Source organism: Canis lupus, chromosome 1 (genome assembly GCF_048164855.1).
Source record: "Canis lupus baileyi chromosome 1, mCanLup2.hap1, whole genome shotgun sequence".
NCBI lineage: Eukaryota > Metazoa > Chordata > Mammalia > Carnivora > Canidae > Canis > Canis lupus.
In genome coordinates, this window is record NC_132838.1 from 31,719,743 (window position 1) to 31,740,711 (window position 20,969).

A 20,969-nucleotide genomic window follows, 5' to 3' on the forward strand; every position below is an offset into this window, starting at 1 on the left:
GAAATCTCAACGGCTGGTGGCTTTTACTTATAAATGAGGTTTTTCTTAGAGAAGGATAAACATATATTGAATCCAACCGAATAATTTACAGATGCCACTAAAATTATTTTAACCAGTGAATAGACTAATCTTTATCCTTGTTCCACACCTTTTCAACCATACATCAAAACTTTGTTAAGCTATGTCTCAAAAACAAACAACCCCAAACTACTGCAAATGTACAACTGGTTGTGCAAACAGCATATTCAGAAACTTGACCAAGTCCCAGTAGACTATCATTACTGACTTAGAAGATGGGATCAGAAAACTGTCAGCACAGGGAAGGCAGCATGGATAAATGTGGAGACTCATTAGCTTTTCTCTCCTTATAACCTATCCCATCTCCTTCCCTCTCCCAATCTCCTGTTACCTTCTCCCATTATGTTCCACTCATTACAGCCCCTAACACACTTTTTCAAAAGTAGTAGGGCATGAAAATGGCAAAGTGGAGTCACTCTTTGTTCCTCCAGCCTTAATGAGTGCCTGCTCTAGGGAAAGCCCTGTGTGCAGGGTCACTCCAGGTTACTCACAATTCAAGCCATTTTCTCCTTGAATCTGAGACAGGCTTACTCATCTATGTGGCTTTTTTCAAGGCGTTGCTCTATATCAAGTCTACCAAGCAATAGGAGCTCTCAAAAAACAAGAATCCATAAGACAACCCCAAATCCTGAGAATGAGTCTAGTAAAGGGTGTATTGGCCAGAAGTGGGGGGTGTTGTGGGGGCAGGGAGGGGAACAGCACTAGCTGGGAACTCCAAACTAACAAATCTCCGCAGGGAGACTGTCTCAGACACCTGATAAGCAAGTGCCCACCCTGGACCATACATAACAGCCAAAATGTTATGCATCCAGCATGGTGATGGGTTCTGGCAAGAACTAAGTAAATAACTGCTGGTTTAATGTCTCTGATAACTAGTCAGTCATTGAATGTCAGCCATAAATGACAGAGAACAATCTGTGGTGCCAAATTCAGTAGTACAGAGAGGTTCACTAGGGCTGAAGAGGACCAGACCACAGAGACATCACTACAACCAGCTTCTGCACCATCCCCTAAGCCCCACATCATGTAAAGTTCTGTATATGAACAATATGTATGCTGATTTCATGTAAGTTTTCCAATCACATTTACTAAGACAGTGGTCACCATAAATACCACCTATCATTAGGAAGGTTAGAAATACAATATGAAGACTACTGCATTTCATAAAGCTAGAAAACATATAACCATGCCTATGAAAACCATAGATGCTGTGTGATACAAACAAGTTAACTATTAAGTCCCACAACTTCCCTTGATAAAAAAAGCCTCACATGAAAATCTGTAGCTCCATAACTGCTTTTCCTCATGTGCCTATAGAATCACTTCAACCAGCACTGTGTAGCTTCTCAGCCTCTACAGCCCCTCGGTGACCAGGCTTCAGTCCAGATCCTAGTTCCTATACTCCAATCCATTCTCTGTGCCATAACCAAGCAGTCTCCCCTGAACACTGCCTTGACCACGTGTTCACGCAAGAAATACCTACTTACTACCACACTGGATAAGACAAACTAGAGTTCAAAGAGCTTCAAATTCAGGTGAAGTATGAAGCACATGCCCAAAGAATCTCAAAGCAGAACACGTGCCCTTGAACTGGAAGAATCTCTGTCCAAGACCTCAAGATGCTCAAGTGCTTTTTCAATGTCTTTTCTCTTTCTGAAGACATACACTTGTTTCCCAGTCTCACCACATCTAAGTTTCTCCGCCTGGTTTTCAGTTCTCCCTAATGACTCTTCCTCATTTATCAAACTATTATTTTTATTGAATACTTACAGTATCCAGACAATATTTATTAAATGAGCTCATGCACATAATGTATTAATAGTGTCTAGCCATGGCAAAGCCTCATTACATGTTAGCTATTATTAATATTTATGAGTAGTTGGACTGATTTAGACACAATTTTCGATTTAGTATTTTAACCATTTCAGGATTTTACATAAAAACTGTGGTATATATTGCTTGAAGGATTATGTATAGGAGGCGGCAGCTTCCAGTAGGGTTGTCTAGGTTATACAAGTATTCTAAAAGCACTTATTTCTACACTGAAAATTCGGTAGAATAGTATATTCTATAACTAGGATAAAGACATCTTTTGAGTTGATTGGCTATCAGTAGTGAAAAAATTGCCAACCCCTCAGACAGTACCATTAAATACAACCAGATCCAATTGGAAAGCTGATAGAATATCTATAAAACATACACTCATTTATTGAAGAAATAAAGCTGCACCTACTACCCATACGTACAATAGGTATTATCCCATTTTATCGAAATGAAAGCTAGAGTTTAAACAGATGATGTGATGGGGCACCTGGGTGGCTCAGCGGTTGAGCGTCTGCCTTCAGCTCAGGGCGTGATCCTGGGGTCCTGGGATCGAGTCCCACATCGAATCCCCTGCATGGAGCCTGCTTCTCCCTCTGCCTATGTCTCTGCCTCTCTCACGAATAAATAAAAGAAATCTTAAAAAAAAAAAAAAAAAAAAAAAAACAGATGATGTGATTAGCTCCAGGTCACATTAGCAAGTGACAGAAGCAAAACATCCAGATTTCCTGACCTTGTATCATTCATTCTCTCCTTTAAACTAAAATTTATTGAACACCTGCTGTGTGCCAGGCTTGGGAAAACACTGGTTATCAAAACATACAAAAAAAAAAAAAAAAAGAATCTCTCCTGTACTAGAGGTTAAATTCTAGTTTTAGGATATAGACAGTCTGAAAATAAATACAGTTGACCCTTGAGCAACAGGAGTTTGAACTCTGCAGGTCCATTTATATGTGGATTTTTTTTCAATAAATACAGTACAGAACTATAAATGTATTTTCTCTTCCTTATGACTTTTTCTCTCACTTACTTTACTATAAGAATACAGTATGTAATACATACAGTATGTTTAATAAACTCTACGTTAGAGGTAAGGTTTATGGTCAAAAGTAGGCTATTATTAGTAGCTAAGTTTTTGGGGAGTCAACAGTTATACGAGGATTTTTGACTACACAGAGTTCAGCATCCCTCACCCTTATCTTGTTCAAGGTCAAATGTACATAAAGTATACCGATATTAGATGGTGGTAAGTGCTTTGAAGAAAAACAAAGATGGAGATAGAAAGGTTAGGATGAGGTCAGAGGTGACATAGGGTCACTCAGATAACTTTGGAGCAAAGAGTTGAAAAAGGAAAGGGTGGGAGCAATGTGCATAGCTAGGACTCTGGGTGGGGAGGAAGGTCAAGTTGCACGGCATGTTCCAAACAGCAAGAGGCCTATTGTGACTTAGAGGACAGTGAGGGGAAAGCACAGGTGATGCAACTGGGAAGCAGATGGTGCAGAGCCATACAGCACATCATAAAGACTAGTTACCAAGCTGCCAGAGAAGGAAAGCTACCGAAGAGCTTTAAGCAGTGAAGTTACATAACATGACTTATATTTGATGTTTTGCAAGATCACTGAGGCTCGTCTGGCAAGATTAGCCTTACCTGGGGTGAAGGGAGGCTGGAGGCGGGGAGAGGAAGGGTGGAAGCGGGGAAAACAAGAAGACTGCAAGAGTGCCCTGCTGCCTCGCCTTATCAGACATGGCATCATCCCATCTCATACCTCATCTCTGTTCACTAAGCCAACTTCCTTAATGGTCCAAGCAGTCATGATCAAACTTTTCTACAAAGCATTTGATCCACACACAGTTTAAGTGAGCAACAAAAAACAGCAGACTGCCACTAAAATTAGTTCCAACAATGTGTAGGCTCTCTTTTGCTATGCTCAAAAAACTTCAGGGTTGGGAGCACTTGCAAGGTGACATTCATCAGTACATTGGACAAAGTAAGCACACAGAGCCACCGGTACCCCACCCCTGTTTGGCACGGTGGCCTCTACAAACAGCACTATTAACAATGTCCCAGGTGAGTTCTGTCCACCCAGTCAATAACCACTTATTGAGCACTTAGGCTTGGGAAATAAAAGATAAGTAAGACTTGGTCTCTGTCCTAAAAAAGTTAACAGTCCAGCTAAAGACACAGACACATAAAATATAAGTATCACCCAGTGTCTAATAAATATATAATTACCAAGGTCTGTAGAAGGTGGAGAAATAACAGAGAGAAAGGAGTCATCAGTTCTGCCCTTAGGAGAGACTCACAGAGTTCTAAAGAAAGCAGAAAAGGTCCAGCAAAAAGTCAGCAGGCAGAGGCGGGGGACTGAAGCATGGTGACACAGGGCATGGGAGATACCCCATGGCAGGTAAAAGAGCAGTGCATCCATTTGCTACTTGGGGAGTTAAAAAGGGTAGGGGATGGGGCGGGTCAGAAGGTGCAAGGTCCATGCTACCATATGTGAGATCGGCTTCATTTTGTAGGCATTGGGGGAGCAACACAAGAGTCACCCAATTCTATTTGGGTTTGAGGAAGATTACTCTGATTACAGTATAGCCTCAAGGATGGCTCAAAGGAAGACAAGAGTGAAGATAACAAGAAAGAGTCTAAGACACCCAGAAGGCCCCTCAAGAGGCCAGCTAGGAGCAGAGAAAGGCCTGAACTATAGTTTGGATGGACAAGAGGGTGCAGACACAATAGACCTGGAGGAGATAAACCTGGTAAGACTGGAGTTTACTCAAGTATTTCATAGGAAATAGTGTCATTAAAAAAAACAACACACCTTTATTTAAAACTTTGATAGAAAATATTATGGTTAAATGAAAAACCCTTGAAATTACATAGAAATATAAATATATTCTACAACAACTGCAAGAGACTTATAAAATTAACCCTAATTGATATGCAGGGTCTTTTGAAATCATTTCTAAAACAACTGTTTGAAAAGAACAATTTCAAAAAAGTTTTCAAAACTGAGTAATGACATTCCCATGAAGAATATAGGTTACTAACTTCTAAATGAATCATCTGACAGTAAGTTCCTTCTTTTAATACTCTATTTTTAGCATCTAAATAAGTATCTAATTCTCAAAATAAATCCACAAACATTTAAGACAACTAAGTAAAAGAAGGGTATTAGATAAAAAAATCATTGCAACAGAACTTCATCAATTTAATAACAAATAAGATCATTTTTGCAGTAAAACAAGGCAGTGAAACAACAGATCCCCATCTTCAAAAGAAAAAAATAATCAAAGGTCACTAAAGGGCAGTTTCAATGAACCAGATGAAATATTAAGTGGCACTCACTGTTTATCTCTTTCACAGAATGTCAGCTTCAGTAGAAAGTAAGAAGGAAAACATTACATTCACTACACCGAGAATATTCTTCTCATCTCTTTATTAAGACCTCAAGATAAACTCCATTTAGCTCTTTTTCCAGTGTACATGGTGACCCTCAGAATAAATATTGCTTTTTTATCTAGTTTTACTCTCAAATTGAGGGGGCTACCTTAGCAATGTTTGCCAATATTTTTTAGGTTTATTTAATGCCATGAAGAAAATGATCTTAAATCCCATAATTTTAAAGATTTTATGATCAAAAATAAATCACAGCTATTTACATGGAAACAGGATTTCAACCTTGCTCCTTTTGGTCTTTCATGCCATTTTTCTCTGTTGTAGTATCCAAAATCATTGCTAATCTAATTATGCACAAGATTCCTGTTTTCTGCAACTATTTTACTAGGAGGATATTGGGATGAAATTACTTTAAATACAGCCAACTCCCACCCTCAACAATTGATTATCTAGTGTATGGATTATTCATTACCCTTAATGCCTAGTAAAGCCATCTCTGGTCATTTTTTGCAGTTCCTGGGATGGAAAGGAACTGAAATTCAAAAGATTCAAATTTGATAACCTTATTAGCACATATGATAGAAGTCCTGAAGAGGAGAATGAAAGGATTGTTTGTCGAGGCTTTGCAAGTCAATTACCGTCTCTGCACCGACCTGCCAATACCAGTATCATCAATCATGCCTCTGCCCAGCTGAACAGAACTGGAGATACAACAAAACATGCTCTGCTCAATGAGAGGCTACCCCATTATTATTCCACCTCTTTTGGTTTTATTTGACAGGAGAAGGGTATGTGAGCAGGATGGGGGAGCACAGAGTAAATACTAGTCATTAGTTTCCCTTGAGAACCTTCCAGTGCTAGAAACAAAGCAGGAGCTCATTAAGTGTTGTGCAAATCAATGCTAACAGCCAGAAGACCATGCAAAACATGAAAATGCTCAAGATAAAGTTTCTTTATCTGGACCTTCTCATCTAAGTTCATCCATTTTACACTTTTCACAATTATCCTGCATTTTCCTTAGATTCTCCCTTAGACGTCTTATCTGCTTCTCCATTTAAGTATGAACTCCATGACTTCATAGCCTGTGTGCTATACTTCTTTGTGGTGTATACTAAAAATTCCTTCAATAAATGCACTCACAACTCCATATGAAAAGCTACATATTGTCTCACCTACAACTGACTTCTACCTTTTTTACTACATAGGCATCTAATAAAACAGCTTATGATTACAGAAATTTATACTCAAGAGGATACTGATTCACACCCTTGATTTTTATGGCTGATTAAGTCAAAACATCATCTGCCATTCAAATGGATCATATCCCACTACGAATGTAAGAACTGATAACTGCTGTTACTTAATTCGTTTTTACCTTCCTGAGTACAAACGTCAATAGTTTTGAAGTTTTGAAACTTGCCATGTGCTGGACCAGAAGAAAATATGCAGGTACCTATTTGTAATTGCTTTGGACATACCGGTATGTATCTTCTAGTTACTTTTTAGGCTCAAAAAAAGTAGTCTAATTGGAAAGATGCCTATTAATAGCATCTAATCTTATAAAAGCATTCTCTAAAGAATTTTCAAGCACTGTAGTTTTATCCTTAGTTTCTTGAGTATATGTGACAACATTAAACTGCAAACCTATAGGTTTGTGTCTTGGGAGATACCCATACAGGTTAACTACCTAAAAACTTTATTTTGTTAGTCCTAAGAAGCAATCCAGCATGGAGATTCACTATAAAAAGAATTAGAAATTCACTACTAAATGAAACTCGAAAGAACTGTTTTATAAAACAAACATGCATACAACATACTGTCCACATGCATAGTAAGGGTTCAGTGGGCTAACTGTACAAAGCACTGTGACTGGGTGACAGTGGACAGGGAGCCAGCAAACACTCTGGGCTTGCAACAACTGTTGATGGAAGGAAGAAAGACATAAGGCCGCAGAACTGGACACCCCAGCAGCCAGAGATCCCATGGAGGGTGTGGAAGACACGGGACACAACCCTGAAGTAAGGCTGTCTTGTTAGGTAGGCTCTATCTCTCACTACTTGGTGGTGGGGGAGGGGAGGTGGGACAGCAGGTTTTTAGAAACCTGTGTAGATCAAAAAATGTTACCATAAGGTAGGGGAGTTGGGGAGCAGGCTGAAAGGAAAGTGTGTGGTCTCAAATATATATGGTCTGGGCAGACATATATGAAGTAAGAGAAAGATGCTATGCGCTTCCTATCAGAATGATATGTCTTTGATGCATGTTTATTTGCAACCAAATCCTAACATGAACATCGGGCATTCTCAGCATTGACTGATAATTCGTGTTAGAGTTTAAGCTTATTTGATACTCTTAAAAAAAACTCCAATCCTGCATCATTTTTCTGAAAGATTGATCCTCTTTGGGGGGCACTTGATGGGATGAGCACTGGGTGTTACTCTGTATGTTGGTAAATTGAACACCAATAAAAAATAAATTTATTATAAAAAAAAAGATTGATCCTCTTTTGATCTGGAAGCATAAACAAATGTCATTCCTGTATTTCTCCAAAGGGAAGAACTATGGGAAATAAAGATCAGCTGTCAAGGACATGCCCCTGGGACAGCATGTCAAAGCTGAAAACCAATTTTCTTCAGTAAGTCAAACGTGAAAACAGAATAAAATACTACAAATTTTGATGTACAGGCAGCTTTTGAAGGATTTCCCCTCTAGCTCCCTATGTCAGAAATTGTAATATTGCCCTCAGCCAATTATTTCTAAGAGCCATATAAATTTACACACTGTATTATGCCTCCATTTTTCTTCATGGGGCTACTGTATCCCCTATTACATTAAGAGATAAAGGGCACAATCTTTTGTAGTATTGCATAAACAAGTCCTCCCTCCCTTTACAAGTCACCCTTTTTCTCTACAATAACCTCATTATTTTTCACAAGTCAAGTGTACAGTATTTGCTTCATTTCCCAACTAAAACTAACACATGCACATTCATAGTGTCTTTCCCTTTAATGTTAATTTTGATGGAGCATCTATGATAGAAATCCTAAAGCCACACACTCACGCATCTAGTCGTTAACAGAAACCTGACAGCGGTTGATCTAAAACCAAACAATCATAAAAGAACAACCTTTGGCAAAGGCCAAGGGAATCAAAATTACACCCTCTGATGACCACAGCACTACTGTATCCACCCTTGAAACATTTTTGCTTCAAACATTACAACCCACCCATTTACTCAAACCGCAGCTTATTCCTGATTTAGAAGAGCAGAGTTCGTGGACTTACTAAACTGCACAACTCCAACCAGAAAGCACCATGCCTCTTTTCTGCGTGGCAATTATACACCATGTCTAAACTAAAAACCTGTATATTGAAGCTCAGGACCAGCAGACCACTGTTGACACCCTTCCTGAGATAAAAACAATTGCCATCTCCTAAGAGCATTAACCAGTCCCTCTTGTGCCCCAGTGTAATAGAGAAGAATGAATTGTTTCACACACATTATCCATCAGGAGCTGCGTTAAATTCTCAGTCAGCGGGATAGAAACACTGTGCCCATCAGCATTTAACTTAGTTTATTCTGTCGGGATTCGGCAGTTTTGTCTCCCAAAAGAAGGGAAAGAACAGGTTGTGAAAGATTCCAGTGAGGTTTCTTTTTTGGCACAGGAAGAATGTGATAAACAGGGAAAACACAATCACGCGGAATGTCTGGACTAGGTGCCTTTGTAATACTTAAATAGCGCTCCCCTACTGGGCTTTGCCACAGCACCAAACGGGTGGGGGGGGCACATTTTAGAGTTTAATAGTTCAGCCTGTACAGTAAACATTCTAAGAGGAAGAACCCAGAAATTCTAAATATAAAATAGGGGTGTGTGTTAAAGAATCAGTGAAATATTTCCCTCTCTCCCACCAGGATTGATATTTTTCTTCACCCTGCGGAAGGCAAAACACACGAACTCTGAGAACAGAAACCAACACTGGTCTGCAAAGGAACTTGAAAGAAATCCAGAAACTCCCTTTTGGCCACAATATCAAGGGCAAGCCCTTCATGTGTTCCTTTTCCTTGATGTCATTCTAACACCTGTTTAATTCAAGTATCTGTGGACTTCCTCAATCTTCTTTAAGAGAGACACAAGGAGACCATTCATGATTCCCAAAGTTTTCTCAGTGTACTGTCTCCGTAAAGAGCTCCATGTCCCAACTGCAAGTTGTAAGAGAAGAAGACTCCTTCTATGAGGATGGCTTACCACTGAACTTTGCACAAGTCTCCTCCGTGTGTGGATCTGCTGAGGAGAAGGAGGGCTGAGGACAACAGCTATCTTATCCTTGTCAGAAGGAAGCTATCTTATCCTAGTCAGAAGGACACAATCTCAAGCTGAATCTAGTTTGAAGAGCACTATTATTTTAGACATGTAAGCATATGAATGACACCCAATTCCAACACAAAAATAAACAAACAAAGCAAAAAAACTCCTAAGGAGGCCAAAACTCACAAAGGGAAATCAGTGATATAAAACGAATTCTACATCACAAACTTCTAAGAATGTTTAAATAAAAACAAAACAAAAAAAAAATCAAGTCACCTTTTCTGGGCTGGGTTCTGTAATTCCAGTTTTCATCATCTGCTTCCACCTGCTGCCCACAGACGGAGAGCTCTCCATCACTGCGAAACAGCCTCTTTGTCTGCCTGGACAAGGAGGAGAAATTTATCCAACTCACAGCACGTGAGAGAGACCCTGAATTTGACTTGAGTCTGAACGAGCCTTCCTTTTTCATCTTCTTTCACATCAAAATCGACTACAAAGGACAGCCCAGCAAACAAGAAGCTCGGTTTTACAATCCTTCCATGTCCTTTTAAACAAACCTGCTCCTTCCCACTTATTCAATGTTGAGAGTCAGGCACAGCATGATGCAGAGAGACTGCTTCTATGTCACCCAATTACAAAGAAAAGGAGAGAGGGGTAGGAAATAAACAAACAAAAAAAATTTTTTTTTATCCTAGCCACATTGTGGCACTTGGTTTGGCATAATTTTAAAAATGAAGCAGGGTGTTCATTTCAGGAACACTTGTCAGGACTTGGAGAAGAACAGAACCAAAGCACTCGGACTCTTTGGTGTGTGCCCGGCATCCCATACTGTAATCCTGCTCCTGTCCCAGGCATCCTTCCCCACTCGCTGGGGCAGAGAGCAGCAGGGACAGCCGCCCGCTGCAGACAAACAGAAGGAACTCCTCAGGCTGGAGAAAGAAGTCCGGTGACAACCCGGGGGCCGGTTTGAACTTCACCCACACAGGTGACTTGGGGAAAATCAAAAGAGCTCGGCTCCCTTGTCGCAGCACAGCACAGAATCATCAAGCGCCCACTTGCCCTCTTTCCCGGCTGGGAAGCGCTCAGGATCCACAGGACGCCACAAACAATAAAACAGGCTGCGTGGCTCCTGCCTGGATTACAGGGTGAGCGCTCCAGTGAAAGGCGATAGGCTTTCCCCACACCCAAGGCACCCCATTGGAGGCAGAAAACCCCGCCTCCTCTCCACAGGCAATACTTCGGTGGCAGCTCAAACTTCTGAACTCCAGCAAAGCTGGAAAATGCAAGCCTGAGCAGAATACAGACTTCTGGAAATTTAAAGAGAAAAGAAAGAAAAGAAAGAAAAGAAAGAAAAGAAGGAAAAGAAAGAAAAGAAAGAAAAGAAAGAAAAGAAAGAAAGAAAGAAAGAAAGAAAAGAAAGAAAGAAAGAAAGAAAAAGAAAGAAAGAAAGAAAGAACTTGATTATTAATCATCAGACCACATTTCTGAAGGCAGGATTTTGAGAAGGGAGTTTAAGAGAGCATATGGTTTTATAGACATCAAGCATTCCTTGACTGATGGAGGGATGTCATCTAAGAAAATGTATTTCCGAAGAGAATTCAACTGACTCAGCTATTCCTTCACTCCTGGCTCTCCACAAAGGTGAAATGCAGCCAGTCTTGCACCTGCTGCTTCCACCAGCAGCCAGAGTGTGGGGTGGGGCGGAGGACCTACTGCCTCCCCCACTGGCAGTCCCTATGGATCATTCCTCTCCAGCTTTGAAAGACCATCCTATCATGGAGAGCCAACATCTGAGAGCTATGTTAGCTGCAGGCTCCAGCGTCGAGACTCATAAAACCATTAATCATGACATGCAAAACATCTAGAGCCATATGTTGGAATGTACTGGGTGCTGCATTTCCCCCAAGACCAACATAATTCCACGATCCTGCGGGCGTTAGAAGTCCCCATAACTTTCCACCACAGAGACTTGAGTCAGGCATTCCCTCCCCAAAGTGTTATTCAGAGTAAGGCTAATAAGCAACAAGCAGAGAACTGGGTCCATCTCACTGTACTCAGCACTTAGCAAACATTAAGACTAACACGGTGTAACAGAAAATAAACTTTGATTAAAAACTATAGAAGAGGGATTTTGTATCATACATCTACCACAATTCACTGAGATTTTAAGAAAAAGGCTCTAAAAGCTTATGAAGACAGACACATTAGTAGAAGAAAAACACAGAGCTGCTGAGAAATGTTCCCTGGATGGAAGCTCACGTTACCACAGAAACCATGACACAGAACAGGTCCTGTAGACTAAGGGCAAAGCTAAAGTAGTCTAGGGAAAACAGATATGGGCTCAGCTTAAAGCTAAGGATCCTCACGAGCTCACGTAGTATAAACCCCTCAATTCACAGGTGAAGAAATCCAGGCCCAGAGAAGGCATATGACATACCCAATATCACATAGAGAAGTCAGTAATGGGACCAGGTCATGGCAGACACCACTAGATTCAAAGTTTTGCCACTTACTGGGGCAGTACCTCACCAAACACTCCGAGCTACTAAATTGGAATGATATCTCTACTTTGATCATTTCCATAAAGGCGAAAATCATATAATGATGCAAAGCACCAGTGCCTGTAAAAGTTCTAACACCAAATATCCTTTTTTTTTTTTTTTCAGATTTTCTTTCTGAGTCAAAGACACTTTTGAGAATCTCAAAATATAAAGTAAAAAGTTAAAAAACAAAGAACATGGTGCCAGAAAATATAAAAACATCCTGAATGCTGCCTTCCATTTCAGAGGCTCATGGTAACCCGACATCCGCACATGCATTCTCTGAGGATCCATGGACCTCCCCAAAAAAGAATACCATTGGTTCCCTCTCTGGTGTCTACATCCTACAGCTATATTTTTAATTTAGAAATACCTAAGCTCAAAAAAAAAAAAAAAAAGAAAAAAGAAATACCTAAGCTCTGAAATAAAGCTGTTCTTTATATTCAGGAAGTCCTGTTGAATGCTTTTCCAGTCCACCCCACCTTGGAGTGTGTACACCTGTATACACAATAGCATAGATGGATTGGTGTCAGTGGTAAGCAGTGTGTTTTTGTCCAGTACCTCCTATCCTTACACACACCCAACAGCAAGCCCATGACAGGGCCTGGAGGAACATCCGCTGCCAAGCAGCCAAGCAGGCTAACTGGTCCATTCAGGGACTAGACTCACAACTCTCCTTCAAAGTAAGTTACACACTTATGCTGGACTTCCAACTTAATATATTTCCCATTATTCATGAGACCTATGGATATGTCTGCACAAAAACAAATTCTCTATTGACTAGCTATTCCACACTTCTGTGATATGGGCCCTTGATGAGGAAAATCTTCATTTATGTAAAAGAAGATCAAATAAATTAACTACCTGTACCACTGAATCAGAATTCCTCTATGGCCAAGATAGAAGAACATAATGGTTTAAATTAGCTTTGGAGGAAACATTGAGATTTTCAGTATCCATGCTAGGTATGTGCTCCAATTAGCTTAGAAAATCATAAGGGGCTGCTTGAAAAGCTATTACATTAATTCAAACTATATTTATTTAGCAACTATGAAACATATACCTTAATCATCCAGATCCCAGAGCCATATAAATCTACCACTCCCAGCAACAGGGTTAGAATTACTTTGTGCAGGGCACTTCGTGTATAAAATTGCGAATCTTTACAGTAATCTTTACAGTAAACCTGCCATGGAAAAATCCCTTTTGGAGAAAGCCTGTTTCTTGAAATGTAATTGTTGGTGTAATAAAACATCTTAATTCAACATTTTTCCCCATGAAAATCTACAACAGAATACACTCTTATCAGACTTTTGAACCAGACCTGCTGCACAGATTTTTGTCTGCATCCCTTACCGTGTGTGGGTTTTTTTGTTTTTGTTTTTTTGTTTTTTTTGGTTTTTTTTGGTCTCCTCTCTCACTGTCAGGCTGTCAAACTGAAACTTCTGTTGTCATTATATGTGCCAATAACTGCTCCCTGCCTACCACCTCGCCCCTGCTGGATGTCAGGCATAGAAGAATCAGATAAATAATCTTGCTTCAATTGTACGTTTACTGGGAGTTGATAAGCACCCATAGAACAAAAGACATAGCTTTATACAAGGGCTTTGCCACAGCTGCCTCCTGGCCAGCACCCTCACCCTTTGCCTGGTGAGGTGGGTGTCTAATGGTTGAAATGGCTGGAGGGGCAGTCTCTGGATAACAGCCCCCAGGTGGATCTATACCAGGTTTATGACTCACTTATTGCCTCTTTTGTATTAAGTTCTTAACGTTTAAGGGTAGTGAGAAATTGACTCATCACTAATGACAAAAGGACAGAAAATTGTATTATTTCAGGAACAATTCAAGTCAGACATTAAAGAAATGTTAACTATAAAAACTAGGAGGCAGGGGACCCCTGGGTGGCTCAGTGGTTGAGCATCTACCTTTGGCTTGGGTCATGATCCCAGGGTCCTGAGATTGAGTCCTACATTAGGCTCCTCACAGGGAGTCTGCTTCTCCCTCTGCCGCCTATGTCTCTGCCTCTCTGAAGGCATGAGTGTCTCTCATGAATAAATAAATAAAATATTTTTAAAAAGCAAAAAAACTGGGAGGCGCCGGAATATATTACTAAAGGAAGTTCTGGGATCATCATCTTCTTTGGGAACTCCTAAGTCAAATATCCATTAATTCAGAAAGATTTATTTATGTTTCTACCCCAGAGTCAAATGGATAGATTGAATACGTTTGGAAAGTCCTTGCCAAAAGACATAATATTTCCTGTTTTAATATATGCTGACATCCTTAAAAAGGAGTTTCACTCAAATGGAAGTCTTTGATTCAGTAAAAATTGTTCAAAGTGACAAGACACAGGATTAGACAGACCCCTCAACCCACCCAGGCGTGTAATTGCCCCATTTGCCATCTGTGTAAAATACCAGCCAAGAGTAGGAAGTAATTTCAAATGCCATCAGTTTTTTGGCCTCAAAGGCCACAATGAGCACTGTGACTTTTCGGTTGCCATGTGTACCTTTCCTGCCCTGACCCCACCCTTCCAGCCTGGAAGGAGGAACGAGAGAGGCAGAACCTTGAAATTAGAAATGAGTAGAGAACAGTGTGCAGTGGTGGAGCTGGTGAGGTTGGCTGGTTTGGCTGGCAGTGGGGTGCAAACATGGAAAGCCACCAACAGAGACAAAGGTGACACAGCAGTGAGAAGAGTCGCTCTAAACCGTGTCATGTTCTAAAGCAGCCCTGACCGGGTAGGAGCAGTGAAGTGTGCACCCTATCAGATTACCACATGAATCACTCAGACAACCTACGGGGACCTTTGGCGTCTAGGACAGGGTACAGTAGGTTTTCCAACTGTCAGCTCTTATAAATAATTTAGGAGTAGATTTAAATGCAAACTTTCTATGAGGCAATTTGCACACGCTAATAATGAAAGCTTATCTCAACATCTCGAAGTAAACAATTTGAGCCAGACATTTATTTACTTATTTTTTTTTAAGATTTTTTATTTATTTATTCATGATAGTCACACACACAGAGAGAGAGAGAGAGAGAGAGAGGCAGAGACAGGCAGAGGGAGAAGCAGGCTCCATGCACCGGGAGCCCGACGTGGGATTCGATCCCGGGTCTCCAGGATCGCGCCCTGGGCCAAAGGCAGGCGCTAAACCGCTGCACCACCCAGGGATCCCGAGCCAGACATTTATAACGAGAAAACAAAACAAAACAAAAAACCAACAGCATATGACCCCCAGGGCCACCGCGAGCCAACTCCCACAGTACACTAAATCCACCTTGTCATCCACCTCCCAACCCCTAAGGAATGAAACTGATTTACTCAAGGAGGAAGTCATGGAAGACAAAACCCTGCCAATTCCCTACTCAGAGACAGGGTTCCCTCACCTACCACTGCTTCAGTATTTGAAAGAGAGAAAAAGCACTGCCTTTTTATTACGCTCGAGCTTTAAAAGACAGAGTTTGTTCCTGTCCGTGAAATGAATGCGTCGCTCCCCTCAAATAGAAAGCTTAAACGTGAACATTTGTAATTATATATCAGCACCAGCCTCAATCCCACCTTTCAACGTCTGCAGATCCGAAGGGGACTCCTGAAGCGATCTGACACTGGAAGCCTTCGCCACGCGGCTCCCATGGGGTCACCGGATCTGGGAGCAATAGGGCAGCACGCGACTGCTCTCAGCCCCCTGGGGCGGGGCGCGTGGCGAGGGGATGAAGGCTGTGCCTGGCACAGAAGCCATCACCGGCGCTCGGATGCCATGGAGTGGCGGAGGCTTGCTTAGCAGTTGATTACCAAGAAAGGAACACTTTCCCGGCCCTCACCAAGAAAATGTCCCCACCCAAGGGGTTCGGAGGAGAAGGTCCCCTAAAATGAGCACTGACTTTGAGACTCTTCTCATATGAGACCAAGGATGAACTGACTCTGAAACTGAAATAAAATTCTAAATAAAAGAAAGAGGTACGTGCCCTGAGGGGCAGGGATCTCATCTTTTAATCTCTGTTATCTCTTACAAACCTATACACAGCCAGTAGTACTAAATGTTGGTCAAAAGAATGAACAATATAGAACCATCTATCCATTTCCACGTACCTTTTTCTTTTGATCTTAAGTTTCAGGACAAGCCAACAGTTAGACCTTTATGGCAATCATTCCTTTATCACTAAATTCCAAAAGGCGAAAGTAAAATTTGTAAGCTGACCAAAAATATATGTAATCTGAATTAAAGAATAGTATTAAAATTCTGTTAGTCGTAGAGTTAGATTGCTTTACTTTGAGAAGAAAGAGGGTCATTAACTGTGAGGCTCTATGCTTTTCTTACTCTTAGGACATCTGCACTGCTTCCATCCAAAACTCCAGAATCCAATGATCTGGGCTCAGAACCTGTGGCAGTCAAAAAAAAAAAAAAAAAGAACCTGTGGCAGTCAACAATGAGCCAAATACAGAAACCCAGCCCACGTCCTATCTCAGAATCTACACAGACAGGCTGGGACCTCCTGTGTTCTGCTGTGTGAATTTAATTGCTCTGTGGTGGTGGAAAAATTTTTTATATATTTCTTCCTGGTACCCATTTAAGACAGAAAAATTTTCAATCAACCTTTAAGTCACCTTCCAAAGGGTGTTTTGTAAAGCCATATTCACTAAGGCCTTATATATCTGGTTTTTCAATGGGCATTTTAATAATTTGACTACCCTTTATTACATTACCATGCCATGGTAAACATGTGTTAGACATTGCTAATAGTCGCAGTGATTCCACTGAACCAAAAGAATCTTACCTCTAACAATGTAAGAAAACAAAATTAGGCATAAAGTACATAAATATCATACTTTGGTATATGTACCGTGTACCCAAATTCAAACATGTGGCCAAACAAGGAAAGAGACATAAATGCAAATATATATTAGGATTATGGCAATTCCCCCTAGACATCAGGGGTTTTTTTGTTTGGTTTTGTTTGTTTGTTTATTTTGTTTTTTTTAGACATCAGTTTTTTAGTATCAGACTTTTGACCTCCAGAACTGTAAGAGAATACATTTGCATTGTTTTAAGCCAATGTCTTTTTTTATAATAGCCTGTTTTAAGAAACAGGTTCAGGGGGACACCAAAGGAGATTCCGTAATCAGTGACGTCTCTAAGCATTTCTGTTCATTTTATAAGAATTGATGGAAGCTGACCAACCTGTCAACAACTGCCAACTTTTAGAAATGCCTGACAGAAAAAAAAAGAATAAGGGTCTAGAAGTATAAATACACTTCTGAGTAGTTTGCACTGGCTTGGCAACACAGTGTGACCCTAACGCCCAAACTTTCTGAATCTTTCAGTCTTTGTCAGATAAGCATGCCTTGCTTTCATAATAAGGAAAAATAAAAAAACTGGAAGTTTCAAGGTTCTACTTTTTAAAAATTCATTGTTAAGCCAATAATGCCTGATTCGACTGTTTGGGAAAAAAATATATACTTTTTTAAATTTGGAAATTATTTTCAGTTCTTCCTCTTTTTTTTTTTTTTTTTTTTGTAGTAGACCTTTTTTTAAAGAGCAGTTTTAGGTGCACAGCGAAACTAAGAGGAAGGTTTCCCATATAAACCTTGCTCCCATACAGGAAAATATTTTTAGTTTTGTATGAAATAGATTGGGATATGATGAAAAGTGCTTTTTTATTTTTAATTTTTTTGCCAAAGTGGCATTAATTTGAAGAGCAATTTTTAAATTATTGAGAATATGTAGATGAATCCAATCAGTAATCTTCAAAGTACTCCTTTTCTCCTCAAATAATTCCCTTTCTCCTGGGGTATAACTGACTGAAAATGAATGACAAATTTAAACCTTAAAAAAAAAAAAAAAGTGAGAGAAATAAAACTGAAAAGTTCTGAAACCACAGAGCAGAGATAACTCTCAGGCAGCCAAGCTGTTTTGTGGCCATCTTGGAAGTGTGGAGTCAGAATGAAAACAACACACCCTTTCCTGTAACATTTTTCCCCTCTAACAAAAACCCTGGGAAATATGTATTATTACACATATTTTATATCTGCAGACACTGAGGATAAAGGTGATAAAGCAACCTGGCCTAAGGTCCCCAAGTTATTAGGCAGCAGAGCTGAGATCTAAAGAAACATCTGCTTGATGGAGTATGTGGGTGGCTCAGTCAGGTAAGCCTCTGCCTCTTGGTTTTAGCTCAGGTCATGATCTCAGGGTCCTGGGATGGGCTCCATGCTCAATGGAGAGTCTGCTTCCCTCCTTCTCCCTTTGCTCTTCCCCCCGTTGATATACACTCTCTCTCAAATAATAAATAAATCTATCTTTAAAAAAAAATGAAGAAGCATCTACCTGACAACCAAATCTTAGCCTTCCACAGCCTTCAGGTCTCTCACCTGGCCTCCTGCAATGCCCTGGGAAATGGGCTGCCCCACTTTCAGCTGTGCCACCTTCAAAGCTGTCCTCCACATGCCAACTCATACCATACTCCAAGCCCCTGGCACTTACTGCAGGATTAATACTTCTCATCTTCTCCACTTGCTTAACTTTTCCACACTCTTCACAACTACGACCAGGAGCCATCTCAGCTCAAATAAGCAAACATTTTATTGGGCACTACATTGCTAAACTACTGCTGCATAACAAACCACTCCAAAACTCAGTGGCTTAAAACAACAATCATTTATGATTTCTCTCATTAGTCTGTGGGTTGTCTGGAGGTCGGCTAGTGTAGGCTAGACTCAGCTGGGGGTGGCTCTGCTCCAAGGCAGATATCCCAGTATGCTCAAAATTGAGGAATTTCCCAGGATATGGAACTTGGTTTAAAATTGGGGCAGTCCTTATGTTTCTGCCTCTCTCTCTCTCTCTCTCTCTCTCTGTGACTATCATAAATAAAAAAAAAATTAAAAAAAAAATTGGGGCAGTCCCAAGCATACAAGAATGACTGGTCACCTTAGGGATAGCCTGTAGGTGCCTCTCCTCCCCATCCTAGGAATAGCAGGCCAGTCCAAGGTTATCTTTCTCATGGCAATGGCACCAAAGAGTGAAACTCAACCACCAGCTTCATCTATATCAAAGCTGGCCATTCCATTGGCGAAAGCAAACCAAACATGCTTGGGGCTTGGGGCACAGCGATACACTCCGTTCACCCAAGCAAGTCAGAGGGGAGGGTGGAGAATAGATGTTTCTGCATCTCATTTACCAGGGGGCACCAGCTGGGCAAGTTACTGAGAGTTAAAAACTCCTAGGACATCATTGCAAGAATTAGATTTTTAGGTGCCCTGCCAAGTGTTTCCAAAGCACCCCATAAAGAGAGATGCTGCACTTACCTATCACACCTGAGTGACTAATAACTATAAATCTTGTTATGAACCGGCCTTTTGTCATAATGTGCACAGTACCTGGAATATGGTAAGGATTAAACCGATGCTTGTTAAATTAAACTGGTCAATTATATGTCTTTCATCACCATTTTCAACTTTCTCCTGTTAAAAGTACTTCAGTTTCTTTACTGGACTTTCTTTGATATTCTCCCACACAAAATGCTAGATTACACACAGGGGCTAACAAACTTTTTTGTAAAGAGCCAGACAGTAAACATTTTAGCCTTTGCCAGTTCTATAGTCTCTGTTGCAACTATTCGACCTACCATTGTGGGGAAAAAAAAAAAAAAAAAAAAAGCCCAACAATAGTAAACATATCAGGGTGGCTGGGTTTCAATAAAACTTTATTTACAAAAATAGGTGGTGGCCTGTACTTGGTTCACAGAATATCGTTTGCTGACCCTGGATTAGAAAAAGAAGTAGAATTTTCCCAGCACCATTTATTGAAGAGCCTGTCTTCCAGTGGATAGTCTTTCCTCCTTTATCGAATATTAGTTGACCATAAAGTTGAGGGTCCACTTCTGGATTCTCTATTCTGTTCCACTGATCTATGTGTCTGTTTTTGTGCCAGTACCACACTGTCTTGATGACCACAGCTTTGTAGTACAACCTGAAATCTGGCATTGTGATGCCCCCAGATATGGTTTTCTTTTTTAAAATTCCCCTGGCTATTCGGGGTCTTTTCTGATTCCACACAAATCTTAAAATAATTTGTCCTAACTCTCTGAAGAAAGTCCATGGTATTTTGATAGGGATTGCATTAAACGTGTAAATTGCCCTGGGTAACATCGACATTTTCACAATATTAATTCTGCCAATCCATGAGCATGGAATATTTTTCCATCTCTTTGTGTCTTCCTCAATTTCTTTCAGAAGTGTTCTATAGTTTTTAGGGTATAGATCCTTTACCTCTTTGGTTAGGACATCCACATGCAGAAGAATGAAACTAGACCACTCTCTTTCACCATATACAAAGATAAACTCAAAATGGATGAAAGATCTAAATGTGAGACAAGATTCCATCAAGATCCTAGAGGAGAACACAGGCAACACCCTTTTTGAACTCGGCCACAGTAACTTCTTGCAAGATACATCCACGAAGGCAAAAGAAACAAAAGCAAAAATGAACTATTGGGACTTCATCAAGATAAGAAGCTTTTGCACAGCAAAGGATACAGTCAACAAAACTCAAAGACAACCTACAGAATGGGAGAAGATATTTGCAAATGACATATCAGATAAAGGGCTAGTTTCCAAGATCTATAAAGAACTTCTTAAACTCAACAGCAAAGAAACAAACAATCCAATCATGAAATGGGCAAAAGACATGAACAGAAATCTCACAGAGGAAGACATAGACATGGCCAACACGCACATGAGAAAATGCTCTGCATCACTTGCCATCAGGGAAATACAAATCAAAACCACAATGATACCACCTTACACCAGTGAGAATGGGGAAAATTAACAAG

At 40.4% G+C, this 20,969-nt stretch overlaps 1 protein-coding gene across 4 annotated transcripts in view; it reads right to left on the bottom strand.

Moving 5' to 3' along the window:
- NHSL1 (NHS like 1) overlaps nucleotides 1–20,969 on the bottom strand; it is a 152,584-nt gene that overhangs the window by 122,926 nt on the left and 8,689 nt on the right. For 2 of the 4 annotated variants that reach the window (XM_072825120.1, XM_072825114.1), the window contains exon 1: nucleotides 9,877–10,742. The exons of 1 other annotated variant lie outside the window; for it this stretch is intronic. In XM_072825120.1, the coding sequence (XP_072681221.1) occupies nucleotides 9,877–10,069 (193 nt within the window). In that variant the 5' untranslated portion in view covers nucleotides 10,070–10,742. Of the gene's footprint in view, nucleotides 1–9,876; nucleotides 10,743–15,699; nucleotides 15,846–20,969 lie in introns of those variants that run through there. One more of the 4 variants, XM_072825126.1, reaches the window with a different exon arrangement.